This window comes from Anticarsia gemmatalis, chromosome 28 (assembly GCF_050436995.1).
Source record: "Anticarsia gemmatalis isolate Benzon Research Colony breed Stoneville strain chromosome 28, ilAntGemm2 primary, whole genome shotgun sequence".
Lineage (NCBI taxonomy): Eukaryota > Metazoa > Arthropoda > Insecta > Lepidoptera > Erebidae > Anticarsia > Anticarsia gemmatalis.
Window position 1 is genome coordinate 5,207,594 of NC_134772.1, and position 14,643 is coordinate 5,222,236.

Below are 14,643 nucleotides of genomic sequence, written 5' to 3' on the forward strand. Positions count from 1 at the left end.
TTTTATCGTCCTTTATGTAAATGTTTCGTCAATATAAACATGTACAATTTAATATTATAACATTTCAAATTGTGAGGAATTGGTTTTAATTAAGCATTTGTGTATAAAAAAGGATTGTGTAGCGAAAAACTGACTGTGAAAGTGAACAAGCTCTGCTTAGTTTGGAATCAAATGTAAGTTGTCAAATCGTATTTATTTATACTAGTGGTCTCCCAGCAGCCGAAATTCGACTATAATGAATCTATACTAATATTATAAAGCTGAAGAGTTTGTTTGTTTGTTTGTTTGAACGCGCTAATCTCAGGAACTACTAGTGCGAATAAAAAAACATTTACTGTTGAATAGCCTATTTATTGAGGAAGGCTATAAGCTATATAACATTGTGCTACGACTAATAGGAGCAGAGTAACAGTAAAAAATGTTTCAAAAACGGAGAAAATTATGACCCATTCTCTCTTATGTGACGCAAGCGAAGTTGCGCGGATCAGCTAGTTAATAATATAAGTTACTTAATATCAAAATGTATGACATTCAGTAAACATATAAAATGGTAAATTGAAATGTCAAATGCATGGAAGTGTAATATTTTATTTATTGATTAAATGTATTTTATAAGCAATATTATTACAAAATATTAGCGTCCTGCACTCCTCCTATACATAAACTGTAAGTGTGCCAAATTTCAGACTTCTGCGGCCGCGCATTTTTCGTAAAAAGGGGCCCAACATCTTTGCTTCACGCATTAATGTAAGGTCGGGGAAAAAGTCTTTTCGCATTATAGTATATATGAACTTGTAATAAAATCTCTTTGGCTTCAAGAATCACAAACGAGTACACGGTTCATTAGGTTTCCTTCAGTGAGCTCGTGAGGTACCCAAATATCGAGCTTTTTTGTGTAGAGAAAATATTTTATACAAGTTCATACATACTATAATGCGAAAAGACTTTTTCCCCGACCTAATACTATCAATTGAATTATTATTTTATTGTTTGATGTTCCAAGAGTGATCCCATGATAAGGAAACCGGGATATGAGGATGAAATTTTAGGGAAATAACGAAAATTTGTTGCAGTGACTTGTTCAAACAATTTTATTTGATTAGCCGTAACAATTTGAAGTAATGAGTTTAAAAAATATTGTGAATAAGTATTTATTCCTATTGTTCTTCAATTCTGTTTCATCACTGGAACTGAGTGAGTATTTTCTTTGTTTTGCTTTTAACCCATGATAGTCCCACTGCTGGGCAAGGGTCTCACGATAAGAGTGAGGTTAGCCCTTGTGTCCACCACGCTTTCCAAGTTAGGGTTGCCAGATCCAGGCTGATTATTTCCTGACACCCATAGCCAGTTGCGCTCACCGGTTGGTAAACGATCTGTGGGTTAAGCAACCATTGACGCGGTCATTCTATAAATGGGTGACCGCATAGTGGTATTTGAAGTTAACGTCTCCGTGCTTCGGAGGGCACGTAAATAGTCGGTCCCTGTTGTTGTCAATTAAGATAACAGTCGTTAAGCCATGTAAAAGACCTTTCGGGCGGCTTGAACAACTTTGGCACTAGGTTGACCACTAATCCATACGACAGATGGATAGGCAGGCAACATTTTACATGATATGTTTTTTTTTTTCTTTTTTTAATAACCCATATCTGTCCCACTGCAGGGCAAGGGTCTCCTCCCAAACGAGAGGAAGGGGTTAGGCCTTGAGTCCACCACGCTGGCCAAGTGCGGGTTGGGGACTTTGCATGCCTTCAATAAATGTATTAAACAAATTTTAGGCATGCAAGGTTTCCTCACGATGTTTTCCTTCACCGTTAGAGCAAGTGACAATTATTTCTAATACACACATAACTTCGAAAAGTCATTGGTGTGCTGCCTCGGATTCGAACCTGCGACCACTTGCGTGGGAGGTGCCAACTTAAACCACTCGGCTATCACTGCTCTTTTAGGTATGATATGTTTTAGGTGGGATTAATTACTTTAATTACTTTTCAGGTGTTTCCGCACCGTTGCAAATAACGGCTAAAGACTATGATACATTGCATGATAATAATGCTAATATTCAACTACTACATGAACCACCTGAAGCCGAAATGTTTGTCTTACATAGAGGACAATGTAAGTACTTACTATAAACTTCGTTATAATCATACCCTCTTATTCATAAACACACTATAAACCTATTTTAGTTAAAAAACTACTATAATATGTTTTCTCTTTTTCATTTCGCTAAGGAGTGAAAGAAACAAAACTCTTTATCGTTCAACAGCCGTCAACATTAACTATAAGATGTTTTTTTCAGTGGCAAGGGGAAATTCGGCTCAGTTATCTACTGAAACTATACCGATTCTTCGACGTGAAAATGGCCAGAATTTTTTGTATATAACATTATTGCGCGGTGGGAAGACGATTGGTGTAGACCAACTCGTGATATTAATAACAGGTAATTATTCTACATATCAAAAAATACAATCTTATGTATAATCCAGGTTATCCATACTAATATTATAAATGCAAAAGTAACTCTGTCTGTCTGTCTGTCTGTTACTCAATCACACCTAAACTACTGAACCAATTCGCATGAAATTTGGTATGGTTTAGGCGTGATTGAGTAGCAGACAGGCAGACAGAGTTACTTTCGCATTTATAATATTTGTATGGATTGAATATCAAAATTTATGACACTCAGTAAGATCTCAGTATATATACAAGACGGTACTCTATGTATATAGACAAATGTCAAATGAGTGGCAGTGTGTAATGTTTTATTTATTGATTTAATCTACTTTAGAAGCATTCATAACTTTTAAACTCTCGCGTTGCATGTTTAATGTATAATAGAATACGGGAATTAACGCGAACACGCATTTTACCTTAAAAGGCATTTTAAGGTAAAATGCGTGCTCGCGTTAATTCCCGTATTCTATTATACATTTAGAAGCATTATTATTAAAAAATATTAGCGTTCTGCACTACTCCTACACATAAACTGTAAGTGTGCCAAATTTCATACTTCTGCGTCCGCACGTTTTTCGTAAAAAGGGGTCCATAGTTTTTGCCTCATGTATTAATATCGAGTCATATCGAGTTCCTCCGTGTTTCGGAAAGCACGTAGAATTCTGGGTCCCGTCTGTAATTTTCAAAGATCTTTTGACAGTCGTTAACAGCAGTCAGAAGCTTGAAAGTTTGACAGCCAGCCTTACCAAAGGAAACGGTGTTATAACCTAGGTAACTGGGTTGTGGAGGTCCGATAGGCAGTCGCTCCATGTAAAACACTGGTATTCAGCTGCATCCGGTGAGACTGGAAGCCGACTCCAACATAGTTTGGAAGAAAGGCTAGGCTGATGATTTTTATTTATATAGATTTTTTCGTTTTAGATACAAGTCACACCGATGATAATTTTGCAAAGAGTTGTTTAACCCAAAACACAAAATTCAAGTGCACTATTCAAGTGGATTTTGCAAGTAAGTATACTTACATTCAGACACGTTAAAATGAGGGTCTCGGCTGTCATTTTCAAAGATCTTTGACAGTCGGTAACCTAACCAGGAGTAACGTGTTTATAACCTAGTTACCTGAATTGTGAAGGTACGGTATTTTTTAACCCATTACTGTCCCACTGCAGGGCAAGGCTCTCCCGTAATGAGGGAAGAGTAAGGCTTTGAGTCCACCAGGCTGGCTAAGTGCGGGTTCAGTAAATGTATTAAACAATTTTAGGCATACAAGAATATAACTTCGGAAAGTCATTGGTGTGTTGCCTCGGGTTCGAACCTGCAACCACTTGCTTGGGAGGTGTCAACTTATACCACTCGGCTATCACTGTTTATACAGGCAGTCGCTCGCTGTAAAATATAATATTCAGCTGCATCCGGTGAGACTGGAAGCCGACTCCAACATAGTTGGGAGAAAGGTTAGACTGATGATGTAAAATTTCTTTGCAGGTCGAGGTCAGACAATTAAGACGCCTGATAATTCTAACATATATTTTCCAGACGAAGGAGAACAAAAAGGTTATAACGGTAGGCTAGATTTGCTTTTATCTAAATACTAGCTGACCTGCGCAATTTCGCTTGCGTGAAAGTGAATCAAAATTTTCCCCGTTTTTGTAACATTTTTTACTTTTACTCTGCTTCTGTTAGTCGTAGCGTGATGATATATAGCCTATAGCCTTCCTCAATAAATAGGCTATCCAACAGTTAAATATTTTTTAATTCTATCATACACTTTCTAAGGAATTTTCATACCAAATTTCAACATTCTACACTCAGTAATTGCGAGTAAGCGTTGCCCATCAGTCAGTCAGTAACTGAAGAGTTTCTACATCTACTAGAGGCCGCCCGCGACTTAGTCCGCGTGGAAACCCTTCCCGTGTAAATCCCGATCCCTCGGGAACTCCGGGATAAAAAGTAGCCTATGTGTTATTCTGGGTCTTTAGCTACCGATATACCAAATGTCATCGTAATCGGTTCAGTAGTATTTGCGTGGAAGAGTAACAAACATCCATACATACATACATAGATACATGCTCACAAACTTTCGTATTTGCAACCCTGACTATATTTTTATCTTGTTGTAGGATACGGGAATTACGAGTCGAAACCGCAGCCTGACCCATGGCCAGCACCTAATCCAACTATCCCACCACCTATCCCACCACATATCCCACCACCTATCCCACCACCTATCCCACCACCTACCCCACCACCTCTATCACAGCCTACACTGCAGCCTATAAAGACTAGTCCAACGCTCAAACTAGCCAGAGGTAAAATACCCATATTTACATTATATATTATTAGGTCGGGGAAAAAGTCTTTTCGCATTATAGTATGTATGAACTTGTAATAAAATCTCTTTGGCTTCAAGAATCACAAATGACTACACGGTTCATTAGGTTTCTTTTAGTGAGCTCGTGAGGTACCCAAATATCGAGTTTTTTTGTGTAGAGAAAAGATTTTGTTACAAGTTCATACATACTATAATGCGAAAAGACTTTTTCCCTGACCTATTATTATATTATCTTTAATGACTTAGTGATAGCCGAGTGGTATGAGTTGATACCTCCCACGTAGGTCGCAGGTTCGAACACAAGGCAACACTTTAAACCAAAAAGGATACCTTATTTGTTTATCCGATGTTTTGATCAAATTGCACCGACATTACATCCAGATCTGACTGATGTGGCTCTCAAGCGTCGTCTCCAAATAAATAAGATTCCGTAACCTTTAATTTTGTACTGTTTTATGTATGTTTGTATGTATGTATAAATTCTTTTTTGCCACATTCTCTTTCTCTTTTCCTTTAAAAAAGACCCGTATTTAGAATTGCTCTTGTGTCGCGGGGACTTTACAAACATACAAACAACGGACACAAAGTACAAGCAGAACCAAAATAATTATTTGTGGATCGCACAATTAATTGTCCCGTGTGGGAATCGAACCTACAACATCTCGCCAACAAACTGTTATGCAGTTTGGCGATTTTTTGTGAAAACCTAAATTTTATTGTTAAACTTGAATAAATGATTAAAAAAAAATGTATGTATACGTATGTATGTAAAAAGTTTATTGCTTCATACATACATCTAGTTTTAAGTATGTTTTCTTTTATTTCAGGCCGTGTAACTAAATATGAGTTCCCATACCACGAGGCAGGATCTCAGGCAATCTTTAACTGCACTATATCTTCAGGACAACAAGGAAAGATGAAACACTGGTTAAATTCTAATAGTAAGTATGATGGTGTCTATCTACCAGAGATGTTTAATGTATAATAGAATACGGGAATTAACGCGAACACGCATCTTAACAGGCTAACTCGCCTGCGACCACGGCGAGTGCAACCTGCGCCGAAACGTTAGGCATTTTAAGGTAAAATGCGTGTTCGCGTTAATTCCCGTATTCTATTATACACTAGCTGACCCGCGCAACTTCGCTTGCGTCACCTAAGAGAATGGGTCAAAATTTTCCCCGTTTTTGTAACATTTTTCGTTGCTACTCCGCTCCTAATGACTGTAGCGTGATGTTATATAGCCTATAGCCTTCCTCGATAAATGGGCTATCTAACACTGAAAGAATTTTTCAAATCGGACCAGTAGTTCCTGAGATTAGCGCGTTCAAACAAACAAACAAACAAACAAACAAACAAACTCTTCAGTTTTATTAGTATAGATAGATAGATAGAAGATAGATAGAAAGATTAAACATGCAACGCGAGAGTTTAAAAGTTATGATTACCAGAGATGTGCTATGCAGCTATGCAGCGAGAATAGAATAGTAAAGCTATGAAATTATAATATTACTAGCTTTTACCCGCAACGTCGTCAGCCACTTGAATTTTCCCATGAGAATGCGTCATTTTCCCGGGGTAAAAAGTAGCCTATGTCCTTTCTCGGGTGTCAAAATATCTCCATACCAAATTTCATGCAAATTGGTTCAGTAGTTTAGGCGTGATTGAGTAACAGACAGACAGAGTTATTTCCACATTTATAATATTAGTATGCAGTGTGGATATCAGCTTAGCCATTTGTATATTTTGCGTAAACACTGGGACTAATCAAAGTCCAATTACATATCCATAATAATATTATAAATGCGAAAGTAACTCTGTCTGTCTGTCTGTCTTTATATATTTGCATGAAATTTGGTATGGAGATACTTTGATACCCGAGAAAGGACATAGGCTATATATCATCACGCTACGACCAAAAGGAGCAGAGTACCAGTAAAAAATGTAACAAAAACGGCGAAAATCTTGACCCATTCTCTCTTATTGGACGCAAGCGAAGTTGCGCGGGTCAGCTAGTTACATATAAAAAATATTTAATTTAAATCGATGCGTATACCTAACAATGTCGGTAATGGAATGATGGAGCCAATATGGCGTCGCATTAATACGATAACGCCTAGTTAAATATTTATAGCAACTAACCGCTGATCGCTGTATAGTAGGTTTCTTCCAGTAAGGCATTAAGCCGCAACACCATTCTTCCAAACTATGTTGGAGTCGGCTTCCAGTCTTACCGGATGCAGCTGAATACCAGTGTTTTACATGAAGCGACTGCCAACTAACCTCCACAAGCCCGTTACCTGAGTTATAACACGATACCCTTCGGTAAGACTGGTTGTCAGACTTTCAAGCTTCTGACTACTGTTAACGACTGTCAAAGATCTTTGAAAATGACAGTCGGGACCCATTATTTAACGTGCCTTCCGAAACAGGGAGGAACTCGTTATGTATAAGACTGACGGGGCCGTTTACAAACATACAAATAACAGACACAAAGTACAACCAGACTCGAAACTATTTGTGGATCGCACAAATAATTGTTCCGTGTAAGATTCGAATGTTCTCGCGATGCAACGGCAGCGACGTGGCGACCTTAACCACTGCGCCACGGAGGTTAACAGACAAATATTTTTTTAATTTGCAGACGAAACTTTACTCGAAAAACGGGTTGAACTCGGTACCTATACGTATGTGCTCAGCCCTTTGGAAGATATTGACAATGATACAACTTTGGAATGTGCAGAATTACCAAGTGGATACAGATCGTATTATAATATAACTGTGAAGACTCATACTCGTAAGTACTTACTTTTAAAACCATTAATGTCTCATTACCCCAACCTATGTCCCCAATCTGCACTTGGCCAGCGTGGTGGACTCCAGGCCTAACCCCTACCTCATTACGGGAGGAGACCCTTGCCCTTGGGTTAAATTTATTATTATTATGGATATAATGTCCCATTGCAGGGCAAGGGTCTCCTCCCAAACGAGGGGTTAGGCCTTGAGTCCACCACGCTGGCCTAGTGCAGGTTGGGGACTTTGCATGCCCTCAATAAATGTATTAAACAAATTTTAGGCGTGCAATGTTTCCTCAAGATGTTTTCCTTCACCGTTAGGACAAGTGATAATAATTTCTAATACACACATGACTTCGAAAAGTCATTGGTGTGTTGCCTCGGATTCCAACCTGCGACCACTTGCGTGGGAGGTGCCAACTTGAATCACTCGGTTATCATAAATAATAAAAAATCGGCCAAGTGCGAGTCGGACTCGCGCCGGAGGTTCTGTACCCAAAAATATTCGAATAAAACACGTTTATTGTTTGGGGACCTCCAATAAGTAACATCACGATGTTTTCCTTCACTGTTGGAACAAGTGATAATAATTTCTAATACACACATAACTTGGAAAAGTCATTGGTGTTGCTCCTTTTACAGTCAGCTCCAAAAGTAGCTGAACAAACTTCATATTTTCAAAACCTCTGTGTTACGTAACTTTAATAAATAACTGATCAAAATCAGGTAGAATGAGTTAGAATTAAACATTTCAATCAATGGCAATTTTACCATGGAATAATGTGCACACTTTAGTATATAGGGTTTCAAAAGATTGAGTATGATCAGCTACTTTTGGAGCTGACTGTATGAACCCCCATAAACCACTATCTTAAACCACTCAGATTTTTTATATATAATTTGTTTAATGAATTATTACATCATACTGAATTACCAGGATACAGGCATTAACCAGTTGTATACAACTGCATGCCTGCTAATAAATATTTATTATTATTTATTATCAGCCCATATTGTCCCACTGCAGGGCAAAGGCCTCCCTTCCCTCTTTCCATCTATCTCTGTCTAAAGCTATTTGGTGCCAATCTTTAGTATAAGAGTCCAACTCATCTCGCCATCTCTTTCTGGGCCTACCGCGTTGTCGTTTTCTGTCAACTGGGACCCATTCAGTGGTTGTTTTTGCCCAGCGATCATCCGACAAATAAAAAAAATTAAAAAAAAATAAAAAATAAATAAATAAAAAAAAATTGTTTGTTTCAGAAAACTACAACAGTAATATTAAAAAAATATATTATAGTCAAAATGATAATAAAAGGACTTATAATTGCACTCCAAAATTAAATAATAATATATATAGCGGTAAGTAACCTATGTTCTGTCTGAACTGTCCATAACTCCTCACTCTTCGCCCCACCTTTTCTTCATATCGTATGGTTAATGGTCAACCCTTGGCGCGGTCACTCTATAGATGGGTGACCGCATAGTGGTATTTGAACTGGGCGTCTCCGTGCTTCGGAGGGCACGTAAAAAGTCGGTCCCGGCTGTTGTCTACTAAGATAACAGTCGTTAAGCCATGTCAAAGGCCTTCGGGCGGCTTGAACAACTTTGACACTAGGTTGACCACTAACCATACGATAAGAAGAAGAAGAACCCTTAAAAGCGACCCCGAGGGGTTACGCTGAAGCAAAAAAAGGTACCTACCTCTCTCCTAGTGATATTTGTTCCCATACCCTCCCGTTTTCTAATATTAGGTCGGGGAAAAAGTCTTTTCGTATTATATTTTGTATGAACTTGTAATAAAATCTTTTCTCTACACCAAAAAGCTCGATATTTGGGTACCTCACGAGCTCACTGAAAGAAACCTAATGAACCGTGTACTCATTTGTGATTCTTGAAGCCAAAGAAATTTAATCACAATTTCATACATACTATATAATGCGAAAAGACTTTTTCCCCGTCCTAAAACTAAGTATAGCAAAATTATTTCAGTATATTTTTCTATCGGTAGTTTAAATTGCAGATATTCGTGTTGTTTTAAAACATGGAACTAATGTAAAAGTAGTGCCGGATCATGGACGGTTAAATATCGACAAAAATTACAATGGATTAATCATATACTGTGTGTATCATAAATATGAGTTTTTGGGTGAAACAAATACTCGCGTCACACGATATGTGTCTGATAAATTTATGTACATTTATCAGGAGGATTTAAATAAGAATCAGCAAAAAGGTAAGATTTTTTTTTTCTAACAGCCGCGAGGAATCTCTGAAGTTAAGCTACGCTTGCCGAGTTTCTTCTGTGGATGGGTGACCATCTCGTACACATCGAGTTTCGAAAGACACGTTAAATTGTGGGTCCCGGCTGTCATTTTCAAAGATCTTTGACAGTCGTTAACAGTAGTAAGAAGCTTGAAAGTCCAGTCTTACCGAAGGGTATCCTGTTATAACCCAGGTAACTGGGTTGTGGAGGTCCGATAGGCAGTCGCTTCATGTAAAATATTCAGCTGCATCCGTCGAGACTGGAAGCCGACTCCAACATAGTTTGGAAGAATATCTAAGCTGGTATTATAATATATGTAGTTTCACAGCTTAGCTCATAGATCCTCGTAGCATAGCTGCATAGCGCATCAGCTGCATCCGGTGAGACTGGAAGCCGACTCCAACATAATTGGCTAGACTGAGTATTTTGTATTTTTATCTTTGTTTTTCAGCTGAAGAGGATAAAAATCTTTATTACTACATTGGCGGTGGCGTTCTATTACTTATAATATTGTTAGTTTTAATACTGATTATAACTATGAAGAAACGACGCAAAATGCTGAAACCGACTAGAATTGCCAAAGAAAATGTTCATGTAAGTTTTTATTAACATACATAAAAGAATAAAAAAAGAGCAGTGATAGCCTAGTGGTTTAAGTTGCGCCTCCCAGGTTCGGAACGAGGCAACACACCAATGACTTTTCCAAGTTATGTGTGTATTAGAAATAATTATCACTTGTTCCAACGGTGAAGGAAAACATCGTGGGCTGAGAGTTCTCTAGTACAGTTCATGAAGGTATGCAAAGTCCTCAACTCGTACTTACCCAGCGTGGTGGACTCTGTAACATTTTTTATAGTACTCTGCTCCTATTGGTAGCGTGATAAAGCCTATAGCCTTCCTTAATAAATGGGCTATCTAACACTGAGAGAATTTTTCAAATCGGACCAGTAGTTCCTGAGATTAGCGCGTTCAAACAAACAAACAAACTCTTCAGCTTTATAATATTAGTATAGATGTATGCAACATTTTGTATGTTTCAGAAGAATGAACAAGTGCTGTACGCTGACTTGGACTTAACCTCATTGCCACAGGGTCATCGACCTGTCAAAGTAGAAGAATCACCTTATGCGCAAATTGTTAGTATATTATCTTGTTAAATTTGGCCACGGCCAGTTTCATTAAAATTGGCCACTGAGTGGTTTTTTTTAAAAGCCAAGTGTATTTAATTTAAATTACAGTTTCTAGGTTCGGCTGATATCCTACCGCATTAGCCAGTTTTACTGAAATTGACCGTCTACCTTAAATATTTGTGCCAATTGTATTTTAGTTATAGTGACATGATTATATCCAACTCGCCTATTTTTGGACACTGTGGTCAATTTTATTGCAATTGGCCACTAGTCCAATTTTAATCAAACTGACCAATTTAAAACATCTCTCCTTAAGGCCAATGAAAAAAACTGGCCACTGTATTTTACTCCGAGGCCAAGAGTTTTGTATTGGCCGGATATCTACGATAATATAATAAAAAATACCCGTATTCTTCTTTCAGAGTAAACCGGACACTGTGGTGTATGCAGAGTTAAGTTTGCAACGAACAGGGGTCCGTGCGAAGACAGAAGAATGCCCTTACGCAGAAGTTATCAACCATTCATACCAAAATTAACATTAGAATAAGTAACTCAATATCGAATTAGGAAGAATAGGGGGCATTAGGGGCACATGTCCTGGGGGGCTATCACGTATCTCAGTTGTCAAAAATTTGGCAGCCACTTCGGTGTACATTGTTTTCTCTCTTAGAATATAGTGATTAACACGTAACATCAAAGCAGCAATGTATTGTATAGTGACCATCAATTTGGCGTACACTAGCTGTCAACTGAGATACGTGATAAGCCCGGGCAGATGACGTTTTTAGGGACATATTCCACAACCGGAGCGCCGCGTGTGGTGGGTTCGAATCCCACCCGGGACAAATCTTTGTGTGATGAGCACGAGTATTTGTTCTGAGCCTGGATGTTAATGTATCTATATAAGTATGTATTTAGAAGTATATAAGTATGTTTATCAGTTATTTGGTTACCATAGTACAAGCTCTGCTTAGTTTGGAATCAAATGACCGTGTGTGAGTTGTCCAATCATATTTATTTATTTATTTATTTATTTATATTGTAAAATTTTATTTATTTTAAACGTGTACATAAATGTGTTTACAAGCGTATTTTATCCTAAAGACATTTTCTGTCAAGTACCAAATCAACATAGGAGCATGTGCCCCGTTTAGGCTTATTTAAATAAATGATAAAGTTAAGGGCATAATAGGTTGTGATCGTTGGAATAAAGACAGACGGACAGACTTATTAATAACACTAAAGAGTTGTACACCCACATAAAAAAAGTTAGTTATGTTTTGAGATTATTAGGAGTATGTGCCCCTATCTGGACTTATCGTAACCAATCATTCATGAAGAAAAGATGGAGTGACTATGTGCCCCATCAAATCTTATTTAACTGTGATTAAATCGCTAAAGATTTGATTGTGGTTGCAGGCTCCTGGGGAGCTATTACGTATCTCAGTTGTCAAACATTTGACAGCCACTTTGGTGTACATTGTTTTCTCTCTTAGAATATATTGATTAACACGTAACATCAAAGCAGCAATGTATCGTATAGTGACCATCAATTTGGCGTACACTAGCTGTCAACTGAGTTACGTGATAAGCCCGCTGGGGGGGCTATCACGTATCTCAGTAGACAACTATTTAAAAGCCACCATGCTGTACATTGTTTTAAAACGTTACGTCAAAGCAGCAATTTACTAATTAGTGACTATCAATCTGACGTACACTAGTTGTCAATTGAGATACGTGATAGCCCGCTGGTCAGGTTTATCATAAAATCTTCCAAAAAGACTTAGGGCCCCACGCTTACTCGGTTGTGATTTGCATTCGTTAGGACCAATGTATGTATGTTTGTTACCCTTTTACGAAGAAAGTTTTGGATGGATTTTAAAGAAATTTGGTACACCGATAACCTGGATTACGCATAAGACTTTTTATCCCGGGAAATAGTTTTATGCGGACAAAACTGAGGACGGAAGCTAGTTATTTCAATACTCATGTAACTTTTAATATAATTTATTTGTAAATGCTTAGTATTCAATAGAAAATATTTTAATATTATCTTTGTCGCTTAATATAAGTAATTGATTAAGGTATTCAAATAATTTATAAGTAGCAAAATATTATAATTTAGTATATGAAATAAACCAAATAAAGTACTTAATTCCCAAGCTGATATTTATTTTAAACCTGTAATGAAATCAAAAAGGGCATGTAAAGTCCCCAACCTGCACTTGGCCAGCGTGGTGGACTCAAACTTGTTGGTCCGGCTGTCATTAACAAGGATCTTTACAGTTGTTAACAGTAATCAGAAGCTTGGGAGTCTGACAACCAGTCTTACCGAGGGGTATCGTGTTATAACCCAGGTAACTGGGTTGTGGAGGTCCGAGAGGCAATCGCACCATATAAAATACTGATATTCAGCTGCATCCGGTGAGACTGGAAGCCGACTCCAACATAGCTTGGAAGAAAGGCTAGGCTGATTTCTATACGAATATAATTTTGTTTTACATAGGAATAGAACCTTCACGGTCCCGTGATGCTGTAGCGGTATGGCGACCACTTTAACCAAGTACTCACCATAAATTGTTAAAAAAACCGTAACGCACCAAGAACAACCTCGAATATTACTTCCTATTTAAACATTATTATTATAATAATATATTATAATCTATTTAATATTATAAACTCGATTTGTATGTATGTTTGTTTCTCAATCACGCCAAAATTGAACAGATTTTGATGAAACTTAGCAGAAAATACCAGTTAGTCAAAATTCTCAAGCTTAATCAATCGGCTTTCCCTTTATTCCAATGTCATCGGCTTCCAGTCTCACCGGATGCAGCTAAATACCAGTATTTTACGGGGAAAATCATAACCCATTATTTCTTATGTGATGCAAGCAAAGTTAACAGGGTCTGTTAGTTTATTATAAAAGCAGTGATAGCCTAGTGGTATTAATTGGCACCTTCCAAGCAGGTGGTCGCAGGTTCGAATCCAAGGCAACATACCAATGACTTTACGAAGTTATGTGTGTATTAGTTATAATTATCACTTGCTCTAACGGTGAAGGAAAACATCGTGATACAACCTTGCATGCCTGAGAGTTCTTTAGAACAGTTCTTGAAAGTATGCAAAGTCACTAACCCGCACTTGGCCAGCGTAGTGGACTAAAGGCCTAACTTTACTCTCGTTCGGGAGGAAACCCTTGCCCAGCATTGGGACAGCAAAGGGTATAATTAAATATTGCTATTTAACCCTCCTTGCATAGACTTGTTGCTATATTTTACACACAGAGTTAAATTACTTACCCTCGGTTTCTGAGTTACATATTATTATTTTAGTGGTAGTTTATCTATTCTATAGCGTTTATATTTATATAAAAAAACGCTATTGATTAGATAAAATACCGCTAAAAGTACTCGGAAACCGAGCAAAACTATTGAGAATAGTTAAATATTATGTTTTCGTTAACAGACTGATTTACAAACTACATACTTATTGAATACTGTATTCAAATATTATTTAAGGTAACTAAACAAATAAATAATTTAAAAACAATAAATTATAAAGGTCATATGCGTCATTGTTTTCTCTATATTCTCTAAAATGAATATTAATTAATTGTTATAACATATTTTTGAATTTTTAACAAAACCTCTCGTATTTTCTAAAAAT

The 14,643-nt window shown here is 37.4% G+C and overlaps 1 protein-coding gene across 1 annotated transcript; it reads left to right on the forward strand.

The window, feature by feature from the left end:
* The first annotated feature begins 1,135 nt into the window (after positions 1–1,135).
* LOC142984847 (uncharacterized) lies at positions 1,136–13,111 on the forward strand. The gene is made up of 13 exons (XM_076132696.1): positions 1,136–1,194; positions 1,993–2,115; positions 2,300–2,440; positions 3,376–3,462; positions 3,940–4,008; positions 4,575–4,763; positions 5,614–5,727; positions 7,431–7,583; positions 8,842–8,940; positions 9,602–9,814; positions 10,296–10,438; positions 10,885–10,980; positions 11,397–13,111. Exons 2-13 carry the CDS (start codon positions 2,091–2,093, stop codon positions 11,508–11,510), a joined length of 1,443 nt encoding a protein of 480 aa, XP_075988811.1. The 5' UTR covers positions 1,136–1,194; positions 1,993–2,090; the 3' UTR covers positions 11,511–13,111.
* Positions 13,112–14,643: the final 1,532 nt, after the last annotated feature.

Bases quoted from the DNA above. Each gene is read 5' to 3' on its own strand.
- LOC142984847 (XM_076132696.1), top strand. From the start codon at position 2,091: ATGTTTGTCTTACATAGAGGACAAT. The intron at 9,815-10,295 runs GTAAGATTTTTT...TTTGTTTTTCAG, and splicing joins AAATAAGAATCAGCAAAAAG to CTGAAGAGGATAAAAATCTT. The intron at 10,439-10,884 runs GTAAGTTTTTAT...TGTATGTTTCAG, and splicing joins TTGCCAAAGAAAATGTTCAT to AAGAATGAACAAGTGCTGTA.